The following is a 14266-nucleotide window of genomic DNA, read 5'->3' as shown; positions in this document are numbered from 1 at the left end:
GTGTAACAGCAATGCAGAAGTTAAAACAAATACCTTGTTAACATCTATACATTCCAGCTTGGAGATTTCTGCTATTTCCGGCTCTTCACTGCTTCCCTCGTCTATATCACTGTCTTCATCCTGAGCAGAGTCTCTCTTCTGTTCCCCAGCAGAAAACAGGACAGTTTTTTTGTCATTGTCCATTTCAGCTAGATCCCCAGTTCCTGTTGTTTTTTTCTGTTCTGTAGCTTCCTCGTTTGGGAAATTCTCTCCTGCTACATTACAAGAAGGGCTGTCTATTCCACTATCCCTGTTAGGGATTTTGCCATTGCCATTCATCTCAACAGATGTGTCCTTATGGCTGTGCACTGCCACAGATGCTTTGCTGATGGGCACATTAGTAGAATCTTCATTGTTTGTGGTGTTTAGTTCTTTGATTTTGATTAAATCTGTATTAGACACTTCAGGACTACACAAGATGCTAGCCCCACTCTCATCCAGCTCTTTATTTTCATTTGTTGAAGTGCTGGAAGCCACCAAATCATAGACGATTGAGCCATGCTGTTTAGGAGAATCTGGTTCTTGTTCCATCTTAAAAGCTAAATTAATTTGATTTCGTTGACCAACATGTGTGGGTTGCCTGCAAAAATAAAGTTTCAAGATTATTGATGTGACAGATTTTAGGACCTCAATATGAACTCATAGACTGGGAAGAAGCAATAATTGAAGTAATCTTTAATCTATCACAGATTATGATACCAAATTTTTAAGTTTCCAGGGCCACCTCTAATTTTGGATTGTGGAAAGTGGTTTATTACTAAAGTATAACTAAACCATTTTCGGTGGTTTGGTTAAACCAATGTAATGACAGAATCTGAATTTTCTACTTCAGCACCAAAATATATTTTGTTGTCTTTCTAAGCCTCATTCTTCGCCTTGAATTAATATAACTAAAAAGCATTATACTTTTTTTAGAATATCTGAATGGATGATCATATACACTTGCCATGAATATTCATAAAAATATATTTAAACTCAGTTTTTAGTTTTTATAAGGAACAGATAAAAGCCACAAATTTGGCTTTTTATAATTTTAAGAACTATATTGAGGAAGTCAAGGCATTCGGTGGAATGTTAGACTATGTATTTTTAGCTTCCAAAAACAAAACCCATCATCTACAGATTATGCTATCATGAAAAACCGCCACTTCCTAGGTATTTATAATATGAATATATTCATGACTTCTCAGCTCTCTGAAAAGTCTGTCAATTTTTAAGTAAGTGTTCTTTATAGGATAAAACACTCCTGACTACCCATATAGTTCAAGCAAACTGTATCAATGCAAGATCAAACAGGAACAAATTTTTAGGATAAAGAAATATATTATCATAAACTCTTTGCTGGCCGCTCATCAATACTACAACCCATTATATATTAAGAATTTTAAAAAGTGTTAAGACACTTTTACTTAGATGAAAACAAGTATTCCACATTTTTTAAAAAGCCTCCATTGATTGTGAGATAGGTTTCAATCACCTCACCAGGCTTAAAATGGCCCAGTTTAGTAGTTATTATATTAACCATCACTGTTATAACAAAACCATTGCCATTTTCTGTATTTGAGACTATATGCCTCAGCTATTCCACTTTCATTGTAGCTTTTTTTTTTTTTTACAAAAATCTTTAAATAAAGAGATTCCAACAGAAAAATTAACCAAACACTCTTACCTTATCCTTTCAAATTTTTCAATAAGCCTGCTTATATCTGCTGAGGCATGTGTGGCTTCTCCTTTAGGCACTTGAGTTCTTGAAGACTTTGGATCTGCTGGTAAAGGCCTAGGTGGTACTGGAGGAATCTTCTCCTGTCCAGCAGGCTGAAGATGAACAGGTTTTGGAGGTACTAAAAATCCAAAACCAAAAGTAAAGACTCTTTCATCTTTAAAACTAATATAGAATAAAATTTGAATGCTCCTGGAAAGACTGTTCTTTTTCAACAGTTGAAGCCATGTAACATTAGATTACTTTCAAATATAAGCACACTGGTTTTAAGTGAAGTGGTACGAGTTCATGTTAAGCTAGTATCTTTCCAACTCTGACAGAACAAGTGTGACCACTTCCTGGTTGCTAAACAGGATACACAGTGTGCAAAGACATTGCAATTAGCAAAACTTCTAGCATACTTGTTAATGCAGGGCTGAACATTTGAAGAAGTGGTGACCCAACACTTTGATTACATTAAAGCCATGGAATCCTTCAAAGATTTTTTTTTTAATCCTCCCATGCTTATTCTTCTGGAATCTCAAAATGCAAATTAAAAACAGCCCATCATTTCTCCTTTTCCCTTCCCCCAACTCTTTATAGTACAATATGCTAAATATCCTTCCTCTTTTGTCGCAGTCTTGAACACATTACTGTGACAAAAGCACTGCTGCTTGTTCGAAAGGGGGAGAAGAGAACAATGAAGCACACATGCACTTCAGTCCCACTGTGTGGGTCTTTTTTCTTTCTTTTCCAAAACACAGCAAATCATGTGAAATTCTCACCCTCCTTGCAAGTAAGTAGTGCTTTTTAAAAAGCCTCCAAGCAGTAACCCCTAGCAACAAGGTCATGTGTTTTCATTGTTCTGTACAGCTGAAAGCAACTTTAACTGATCCTTCAACTAGAAACAGAAAAAGTGACTTAGGAGAATTAATGGCAATTATTTGTCTCTGCAATACCTGTGTTTCATTCAGGTTTGACCTGCTTAGTGGGGGGAAATGCTGAGCATTCAAATTTTTAGAATGCTGTGCAAATGAGACATTAAAAAAGTATGTCCTGCTTTTATGTACTCTGGTCAAAGTATATTTCACTTCACAAGGGCAACATAAGTGAACTAAACAGGATTCAGAATTTAAATTTAGAAAACACCAGGCCTGGTTTGAATTTTAAAAAGATATTTACACAAAAGGAGGAGCAAGAACAAAAGACAGAATTTTTTTTAAAAAAAATCAAAATAATAAAAGCTAGTGAGAAAGCAAAGATAGAATATTAGAATGAAAAATAATTCTCATTAATCATCAGCCATAGTATCAAGGTCTTCACAATATATATGGTTAAAAATGGCAATCTCTGTCAATAAAAATTATTGTCAGAGTTTGAAATCCAACAGATTATTAGGCATTCAATAAGGCTAAAAGCAAAAAAGCAATCACTAGATAATTAGAGCTGAAGCTTAAATATGAGAACCAAATTGTACTAGGATCAACAGTTTGAATTCCCAGCAGTGTGGAGAAACTGAAAAAGTGCTCAGCCCATCAAAGTCTCCCACTAATGAAAGAAGTTGCTCGGACTGAAAATCAGATTGATGGGCTGATGGTTCTCAAGGCCGAGCTGAGATGTATTGATCTTTAGGTCAGATACAGAGATTTCATGGGAACCCAAATGATTTCATTAAAATACACTGTTTACACATTGTTATGTATTTTTGTGTCCTGTCGCTCTTCTCAGAACACATTACTATTCCCTAATATTCATAGAGAGTCACAGTTTCATGAGGCAAAAGTAACTAAGAATGAAAAAACAGTAAGTATTTAAAAGAAACAGTGACAGATATAATCTGTGTAGACCAGTGGTGGGATTCCATTTTTTTTACTACTGGTTCTGTGGGCTTGGCTTGGTGGGTGTGGCAGGGGAAGAATACTGTAAAATCTCCAGTTACAGGTGGTATTTGTCGGTTCTACGAGCTACTCAAACTTTCCCCTAGCAGTTCTCCAGAACTGGTCAGAACCTGCTCAATACCACCTCTGGTGTGGAGTCTTTCTCTGTCTCCTTACCTAAATGCATATTGCTTTTGCTAAATTTTATTTGATTTAGCCATTTACTGAAACAATTCTGATATTTGATCTAAATATGGTTTGCAGAACATTTTTTGCATCAAAATAGAGATGCACAGATTTAAAGAAACTTCTCACCCAATGGCTGATTTCCTCATCCCAGGAAATAATCCAAAAACTCATGAGATTTTGCTAATTTTAATTTAATTTGGGAAGCTATGATGTTTGGGGAATAGATTCTACTTTTCTGGAAGACTTTTCTTCTACTCTACACCAAGGCTGTCAAACTCCTAGCCCAAGGGCTGGATGTGTTAAGTGCTGGCCATGCCCACACCCGGATTTAGCGAAGGGGGAAAAGGTCCCAATATGTCATGTGTCACTGCCGTGATGATGTGAGTTTGACATCCCTGCTCTATAGGAATACCTATTCAAAGAGGGATTATGGGAAGAAATAAAATGTTTACCTCAATTTAAAGGAGGGAGGGGGTATTCATTAAAACAGAACATCCATTAAATATGAATGAGATTTTACACATGGGTATCTGATGAATGTGTGAAATGGAATTTTACACACGCTCAGAAGATAATCCTCAGGTTACAATTCACAATGCTAAATGATGTAGTCATAAAGTATGATGTTACATGACCGGATTGCTTAACAATGGCAATCCCAGCACTTCCCACTGTTATTATTAAGCAACAATTGAAGGTTGTTAAATGAGAACTTTCTCACAGGTAAATAGATGGTGCTGGATGGAGGATGATGCACAAATGGCTGGCACAAGTACAATGGAGAGGGATGGCTGCTATCAGGAGAGGAAGAGTGCATGAGGATGTGTGGGTGGCCATCAAGGCACAATGGAAATGTGACAGTCCAGGAGATGGTTGTTGCTGGGTGGTGGAGGGTATACAAATGACCACAGTGAGCCCTGTAGCTGGTGGAGGAAAAAAGTGCTGAGAGTATAAACTGCTTACAGAGTGGCTTGCAACCTTCAAATGACCATAGGAGTACTGGGACTGTTTGATACTTCGAGTTGTAAGTATCACTCATTCAGCACTGTTGTAACTTTGAACAATCCCTGAACTTGTTGTTAACTGAGGACTACTTGTATAAGCATAGTTTGTCTTCTGCACCTGAAGCCAAGGTCCATTAAATAGGGGTTTTACTGTAAGTTGAGTTACCTCCTTAGGTTAATTAGCCCTTAATTAGCCCAATCACTTCCTGAAACAAACAATCTTTTCCAGCATTGTGACAAGTACAGGAAACTTCTATTAGGTTCTCAGAGTTCCCCAGTTCACATTCCCTAGAGTTCAAAGGTGTTATTTACTTACAACAGATTGTTTGTATTTCTCTACATAAAATTTTGTCTTTTGTCCAGATTCCAGACATAATAAATATATTCCTCTCCCATTTGGATTATTGTAATATGATTTATGTGGGTCTGCCCTTGAAGACTCCTCAGAAGTTGCCACAGGTCCACAATACAGCAGCATGGATAGTTATTGGCTTGTCTTAGAAATAGGGTACACCACTATTTTGCAAGCTGCATTTTTTTCCTAATAGGCTTCCAAGTGAAATTCAAGGTGCTAGATATCATCTGTGAAGTCCTTCGTGGGGATAGAGTTGTGTTATTTGCATATCTTCTGTACTACATTTCTTCTTTCTCCTATAAATTCTGCTGGCCACATCAGATCTGTCAAAGCAATGGCCAATCAAACAGCCCAGATCCTTTCGGCCTTCTATAATGTACTGAAGATCTAACTGTTGTTACTTGGTTTGGGCCACAGATGATTTTTCTCTTCTTTAGGCCACACAGAGTCATTTTTATCTGGACACTAACATAAATTAATTAAATAAGTAAACTTATAGAAGGAGAGGATTTTCATGCCTAACATCATTTATTCTATTTTATTAACTTACCTCTTAGATCAGAGATCATATTGCTCACATGCATTTGCGAATGCCTAGAAGTTACAGATTTTAATGAATCAGAATTAATTTCTCCTACATAGTTAAGCTAACAATAGGAAAGGGGCACTGGAGAAAGTGATTATAATTAACTTCCTAAAAGGAGCCAAAACAGCCAGCAAAACCTAATCGCCCTATATAATTATAATGAACTTTAGTTGTATTCATTTCATACATTTATATTGTTCATGCAACTATATAAAACACCTGGTGGGTGACTGTAACTGCATCTTTCAGTGTATGCATTTTTAAGCATGACATAAAAATCACATTCATAAAGGAGGACACAGATACAAACCTTGGGGTCTTAACAGATGTTTCTTAGCCAACTGGGATTTTCTTTCACTGTGTTGCAACTCACCACGTGTTTCCAGCACTGTTCTTGACTTAATGTGACCATTGATTTGAAAATCAGAAGGACAATCTGGAATAAAATAATGAACTATGGGTTAATTTTTATTTATTTTATTTTGATTCAACCATTGAGCCAATATTAAGAGTGATACTAAAATAATAATTGATAGGGCTATAGATTAAAGTTGTCCAGCATTTCAGTTTTGAATGGAAGCACTGAATATTTTTTTCCATATATGCATGGTCATATACCTGCTGGTAATTTCTTAAGCCACATATTTCCTTTCCAGGACTTCATGACAACAGTTGCGTGATATTTGGAAAATGTGCTATTTTTTTAAGGAGTAATTGACTTATGTTGCATGAGTGTTGGACAGTCCTAGAATTTGCTTTATTGCATAGGTTAGGTTACAGAATATTGGAAACTCGGTATATGCACCTTCATTTACTTGTTTGTTTTTGCCATTTCTTCAGAGACGGACTTATTTATCATTGACTACCATGCAATGTAGTCGTATTGTTGCTAAGACAACTTCTCTTTTCGAGTCTTAGTTTCATGGGGAAGATAGCAATAGCAATAGCATTTAGACACCATCCCATAGTGCTTTACAGCACTTCTGGGCAATTTACAGAGTCAGCAATATTGCCTCCAACAATCTGGGTCCTCAAAAGGATGGAAGGCTGAGTCAAAAGGATGGAAGGCTGGTTCAGGATTGAACTCTTGGCTGTGGGCAAGTTTGCCTGCAATACTGCATTCTAACCACTGTGCCACAATGGCTCTTTGGTAATGTAAGATTGTAATCATTTATTTGATAACACCCAAATGTCCATTTGCTTGTATTCTGTAATATTTTAGAAACTTTGTTTTCCTTCCCAGAATGATAAAATTCCTTTACATTTGCTATTTTATGTATTCTATTCACAATGTATTTCTATTATTCTCCTACTTTTTTCCCTTAGTCACAAACTTTGCCACTTCATCATTCCATCCCTAGCATCTTTCTTCATGTTTCCGATCACTGTAAGGCCACATACTTCTGAGTCACCCTTTAACGTAATTTTTTTTCACTCTATTAGGAAGCTCAATATTTCACCATTCACTGAAAGGTAATATGTAACTTTCACCAACTTATGAATTGCTATCACCAAACAACAGATGACGTCAATTCATGTGACACTAATTCATACTTTCTCATGTATAATTCAGCCCTTCCATTCATACTTACACCTATACCTTCATTTCCATCTTCTTCTTTCTCTATATAGGATTCTTTCAAAGATTGCATGGAAGTTACATTTTTTTGTACAATGCAGAGCCATTCTATGGCAGATAAGAATCTCCACTACCATTTAACCTAGTTTGTAGGCAGTGAATAGGTTTCTGAATACAATTCAAAGAGCTGATTGTTCAAAGATTGCCTACTTCAGCCAAAACTAACTTATATGATGTTTTCATCATGAATGATGATGTTGACAGTAGGTACCACACATGAGATCTGAGAAGGAAATAAGGGCACATTGCTTTTCAGTTTAAGTAAGTTCTATCCTGGAGAAAGAATTTACCGTAATTTCAGAAATACCATCCTTATTGGTATTTTAGAAGGTAATCTCAACAGTGCTTTTTCACACAGCTGTTAGTTAATGATACTTTAAGTACTGAGTTAGGCACTTAATATGGAGGTCAAGTCAGGGCAAGGTTATATTTTATTGATTTTCAAGATCAGTTTTTGTGTAAACTTAAGTATATAAGATCAATCCACCTTAATTCAGATATTTTGTACTTTCCCTCTCTCTTAGCTTTACAGACAACATCAGGGGTGGGTTTCTACCGGTTCTGTCCACCGCTGTAGAACCGGTAGCTCTGAAGAGCAGCAGACATAGAACTGGTTCTATGTCTGCTGATGTTTTTGCCTACCCGCCCACCTGGGCTCTTACCTAATCTTTATTTCCTGATTTTTCAACTTCAGCTGCTGAACGAGTCACAGCTGCAGTTAAAAAAGCAGGAAAACAGGGCTGTTTCAAAGGCTGCGTCTCTGCACACAGCATAATGATGACAATTTACAGGCGCGCGCGGCTCACAGTGTGCAGGGAAGCTCGTAAATCCCGAACTGGCAGTTAACCCTGTCGTATCCCACCTCTGGACAACATAGCTATTTTTCTTCATTTTATTTATTTATGTTAGTTAATGTACACTATTATTTATGTCTCTTACATCCCAAATCACAACTGTACACTTTTCATAGCCATTAGAAAGATATATAAATCCTGATTTCTATCACCAATCATAGGTCACCTTCAGGCTTTCTTATGTCACTTTTTAATAACACAGAGAAGTAGTAGTACCGGCCTTAGCTATACCTATGCCTTACAGAACAATACATTCCGATGGTCAGAACAGTACTGTCCTGTTTTGACATATTTTCATCAACATCCTATAAGCACAACCAAATGCCAATTTATTTCAATTTTATTTCAACACTATTATACCTCGTCAATATTGTTATTCTATAGGATAATTAGCAAAGCAGCATACTATTGCCACATGCTAGCATCTAAGACTGATATAGTGTGTACTAACACACTCAGAAAAGTGGAATACTTAAATTACTATATAATTCATTAATAGCCATGCCATGTTTATTCTTGCTATTTTGTTGCAGTATTTATTCATTAGAAGCTGCAGAAGTGAAAGCCTGTGCAAAGAGTACTTATTTTCCCAGTATGATCTCTAAAATATGGGAAACTTATGGTGTCCAAAACAATTCTAAATGTACGTGCTATCAATGTGGGAATGTAAGAACAAACAGTATACTATATATTGTACAATATGAAATTAACCTTCCTTCCTAACTCAGCATGTTGGGAAAGCACTATGTTGAATATGCCTTCTATATAAGAGGTTTTGTTACATTAAACTGAATTTGTTTATTCATGAGCAGCTTCAATGTTGCTTTAAAAAGTGTAAGGCAGAATTCACTGAAGTTCCAGTTATTTATATTAAACCACTTCCTTTTCAAGAGTCACCACCTACATCTTAAGTGAAAACTAAAAGCAAGCAACATTATATTTTTAAAAAATCAACCTCCTCTTATACCTATTTCTCTGCATACACATTGCTATTTGTTACTTATTTACAAAGGTATAGTATTTAAAACATACAAGTTTTAGTACAGAAATAAGGAAAATCTCTGCCATAGGTTTGCAGTCTTAATAATAAAAACAGAGTGGACATCAACAAATAGGCACACAACATAAAATAGCAATTCAAATGTCAGTTAAAACAGCAATATACTTCAACCATAAACTATGTAACAGTTAGTTACCAAACTATGGCAATTTAAATCAGAAATACACTACAGTATTGGTTTGGATTACTAACAGAACCACAGATTTAGAACAAACCTTTAAAGCCACTAAATCTCAGCTCTGCCAGGCAACCAAGGTAAGGTATTCTTGAGAGTTGGCTAACCCTTGTTTGAAATGTGGTGTAACAGGTTCTACTTTCAAATTAATTTTGCTATTAAGAATTTTTGCCTCTAAACTCACAATGTGCAACGATTTAAAAGGACAACCCCCTTAATGAATTCCAGTTGAGTTGCAACATTCTAAGATCCTGGAAATTTTTCTGATTATGCAAACAATTCTAAGATCCATCAGGTAGCAAGCCTTATGCCATGAATGGTTTTATAGGTGGTAATCAGCACCTTGAATTGCACCAGGAAGCTAACTGGCAAGTAGTGCAGCTCACATCACAGACATGTTACATGGGCATAAGATGGCATGCCCATTACTTTTCACGGCACTGTATTGTGAACCAGCTCCAACTTCCAAATGTCTTCAATGGCAACTGCATATAAACAGCATTGTGTTCACATGTTTGGTTCTCAAGTCATAACTGATATCAAGAAAGCTTCCCAATCCAGGAATGGGAATTTCTGGTGCACAAGATGGACCTATGCAAAGGATGTTATAGCTACAGTTATTACTTGCTCTTTGAATAATTTAAGAACACCTTCAGATCATGCAGTACTGAATGGGGAAGTGCTATCCCAAGACTTAAGAGAGAAAATTCTCCAAGATTGTGTAACCAAAATAGAAACAGAAATGTTGTGGTTCGCCGGCAGCCAGTGAGGCCAGCAGAGGTATTGGACAATGAGGACAAAAGGGAACCAGTCAGGGAGTCTGGTGAGGACTTGGACAAGGGTCCTGCATCCAATGCAGGGATGGGACCAAGACCATCTGAGAGTGGGGTGCTGCCTTCAGAGTTTTCAGAGTCTGGTAGCAGCGAAACAGAGGACCCCAAGGAGCCTGTTCCCAGTGCACATGCACACAGAGATGCTAGAAGGCGAGAGCAGCTGAAGCAGAAGGGATGACTCGGGAGTAAGGCTGGGAGGTGATTGCCCCTCCCATAAGGGATAAAAGTCAGTCCTCAATGACGAAGAGCTTTGCAGGAAGCAAAGCAGTTCAGTAATTTTCGTATCCATCTTGAAGCTCTGTACTCTGATCGGTTTATGTTAAGCCTTAATTGGACGTCTGTTTGTTGGCAAGCATTCTACAGCACTGAGAAGCATGCTCTTATCTGGAGGAACTATGTATAATTAGTTTTGGCTGGGAATGCAAGTAATTCTCAACATCATATTACAATAGATTTTACAATTGTTTTATTAAGTTTGACGAAGCCTGGGTTAGAACAAGAAATGTGGTCTTCATATGGTTGATTCTGACTCTATCTCTCCTTATTCAGTCTTTACTATCCAGACACTGGGTCAAGACCTTGTCTCCAACACTTGGCAAGTCATCAGTATACTGATGATCCTGGATCCTGGACATCATCTAGCAGTCTCGTCTAGATGGAAAGACAGGAGCCTTCAGTTATCCCCGATGGCAAATGCTTCTGGCTGGATCTCTCCTTCTTTCCATTCCAATATTCCTAGAGCAATACACAGAGAAAAGAGGCGAACCCCCACAAAAAGTACTTCTAGCTTCTAACCTTCATAGACAGTTCAGCAGGATACATGGATGAAATCAAATCAAATTCCTTTATTTAAGTCAATGACCAGCATAGAGCAAAGAAAAAAGGAAAAAAAAGCAGTGAGGTAATAATGAAAAACTGAAAACAAAAATAAATGCAAAGCAGAGAATAGTGGAGCCACTTGATGTAAAGATCAATGGTATCAGAAGCTTTTGAGCAACTAAAAACTAGGACATTTGCCTCATCCCAGTCAAAATCTCACTAGAGATTATTAACAAACATGTTAACTACAAACATGTCTCAGTATTGTGACCCATTCTGAAACCCAACTGAAAAAGATCTAAATAAAGTTTCCCCTGGGTCCCTGTGAAGAGCAGCTCAAAACTTTCTCGACAACACTCCTAAAAAAGGGAAGTTTAAATACCAGTCAAAAATTATCTAGACAGTTGGGTTCAGCTTCTTGAAATATAGAGCACTGCCACTTTCAAAGCAAGGAGAACCACCACTTCCTTAAGGAGGTTACCATTGTTACATGTTCCTAGCCAGAAAAACCACTGATTTAATAGATGGGTGATTAAGCTTAGAGTCACGAAGGCCATTTCCTTAGGAGTAGCAGGTTAATTCTCATCCTAGCTAACCTCACAAGATATTGCCTCAGTCACTTTGATGGAACGTGCCTATTGGAGCCCAATTCTGAGACGATCCAAGCCACTTTATCCACCCGATAGCCAGAATATTCATTACAGCAGCCTTGCAAATGATTCTGTGGCTTGTCCATCTCCAACAAGATCTAAATCATATTAAACAGGGCTCCTGGATGATTATCTATGGATGTGATAAAGAGTAGAAAAATAATTATGTTTTGCCACTCTTATCACCACAATATAATCCCTAAAATGAACTTTTTATTTGTGCTTAGTCAGCTTCATTCTTTGTCTTTTTTCAATGTGGCTCTAGGATTTTCTTCTAGTGCTTCATCATCCAGAGTCCCTCAGAGGGCCAACAAGTTGGCCCAATGAGTGGGAGACAGCATTGTAGCTGACCATCATAGAAAGATTGAGTTTGCATATAAAACTTAGCAGGCAAAATCTCTGATTCACAATATTCCTTTAAACTTCTTATGAGTTAATTCTAACAACTGGCATACTTTGTGTTCAGGTAAAATAATCCAATCATCCTAATAATTGTGGACAGAAATTGGGCAGCTGCATGATTAAGCAGCCACAGGGAACAATTATTTCTGGTCATTTATTGGATTGGACAGCATGTCAAAGTTTTATGAGCAAAGAGTCTTGCTAGGCAGAATTCTACTCCAAAGAAAGTGAATGGCTGACATACAATATTCAACAGGCTTCTGTGATCTTTCTTCCAAAGCCTGTAGCAAGATGGCACCATGCCCCGCAGGAAAGGCATGAAGCATCACTCATCACAAAAAGTTGGTACATTCAGATTATAATAAGGGAGATATTAAGTTCCTTAGTTAAAGCATCTTTAAGTTATCAAAATGCAGATTCAGTTGCTTCAGAACAGTGCCAAGAGTCTCTTGTTAATCAGAAGTTGTAGTTATTCTAAAATATCTACATAGCTAGGGATACATTTCATAAGACAGCCTTGAGTAATTAGAAGAGAATGCAGCAAATCAAGATTTTTCAGGACTTTGTGTTTCTAAATATATTTTACAAGCTCCACATCTTAGCCACTGAGCCAACACATCCCCAAATAAGCATACCATCATTAAAATTTAAACAATAGAAACCAAAGTCAATGGAAAATATCAGTAAAAAGGCAGTTCTAGGCTTGGGACAGAAGATTATACAAGATGAGTTATTGGGACCTTCCATATTTACCATGTTTAATCAAGTCATCAGTCCAAATATACAACCATTTACACTTTAAATGCATTTTTCTTAATGGGACATGAAGAAAATGGCCTTTAAGGATGGGACAATGTTTACAAATTTTCCTTTGTTATGTAGTTTAGTATTGACTTACAACTGTAATTCAGCCTGAAATTATGGCCATAGATCTGTGGTCATTTAAGTGGGTCAATATGTGATTAATCTGATTTTACAACATTTTTGTGGTGGTTGTTAAGCAAATACTGTACTCTTGTCCACCATGGGTGGTTTGTGTAGTTTCAGTTTCCAGCAAAAAAAGGTAAATTGTAGTCACATGACCACAGGATACCGCAAACAGCCATAAATGCATGTCAGTTGTCAAGTATGCAAAATGCAATCATGAGGGGGAAGGGACAGCCTTTGAACTTTGAGTCTTGGTTGTATCATTTTGAGGGTCCATCATAACTCTGAACACTTTTAAGTCAAGGACTATCTACCTAATTTGGGTAGATTATCTCCATAAATTAGTAGATTCTTATTAAATCCACAAGGCTCTGCATTATTTTTGACTTCTTATTAAAGTACTGCTGAATCTGTAGAATGCAGATCCATCATAACTCTGAACACTTTTAAGTCAAGGACTATCTACCTAATTTGGGTAGATTATCTCCATAAATTAGTAGATTCTTATTAAATCCACAAGGCTCTGCATTATTTTTGACTTCTTATTAAAGTACTGCTGAATCTGTAGAATGCAGATCCATCATAACTCTGAACACTTTTAAGTCAAGGACTATCTACCTAATTTGGGTAGATTATCTCCATAAATTAGTAGATTCTTATTAAATCCACAAGGCTCTGCATTATTTTTGACTTCTTATTAAAGTACTGCTGAATCTGTAGAATGCAGAGTGGGCCAAAGAGTTGGTCATATTTAGCCCAGAGTTACGTCTCTCACTTACCACATGACACATAGCTCCTCAGAATGTAGGTGTGTGAGGGAGAGAGTAGATACTGCATACTACCTGAAGTATTCAAATACTTCAGGCTTCATTAGGCTTGTCACCATTAGTTAAGTAACTCTCCACAAGCATCCTTGTTCTTTAGAAAGCCTTTGTGGCTGCTTTTGAGATTATCCCCAGCTGTTTGCATGTGCGCACACTTCTGCTTAACTCTGTGGCCAGTTCCATCAAAAAGTGTTGCCCATGCATGTCCATTCCCTCCCAATTCCAGTTTTTATATATTATAATAATCTCTCTGTGTAAAGATTATACAGATGGAGCAAGGTCAGTTGACCAAACTCTCAAAGAAGCATTGTGACAGTGATAATGAGAGATTTCA

The 14266-nt window shown here is 37.1% G+C and overlaps 1 protein-coding gene across 2 annotated transcripts in view; it reads right to left on the bottom strand.

Annotated features, from left to right (window-relative positions):
• FGD3 (FYVE, RhoGEF and PH domain containing 3) overlaps positions 1–14266 on the bottom strand; it is a 108936-nt gene that overhangs the window by 40904 nt on the left and 53766 nt on the right. For both annotated transcript variants that reach the window (XM_087954789.1, XM_026677297.2), the window contains exons 2-4: positions 6060–6185; positions 1709–1880; positions 34–619 (exon numbers count right to left, since the gene is read on the bottom strand). In XM_087954789.1, the coding sequence (XP_087810915.1) occupies positions 34–619; positions 1709–1880; positions 6060–6185 (884 nt within the window). The remainder of the gene's footprint in view (positions 1–33; positions 620–1708; positions 1881–6059; positions 6186–14266) is intronic.

Source organism: Notechis scutatus, chromosome 2 (genome assembly GCF_049901735.1).
Source record: "Notechis scutatus isolate UNSWTSFEM ecotype Mainland chromosome 2, rNotScu1.2, whole genome shotgun sequence".
Lineage (NCBI taxonomy): Eukaryota > Metazoa > Chordata > Lepidosauria > Squamata > Elapidae > Notechis > Notechis scutatus.
This window is presented reverse-complemented; position numbering and strand designations above follow the sequence as displayed.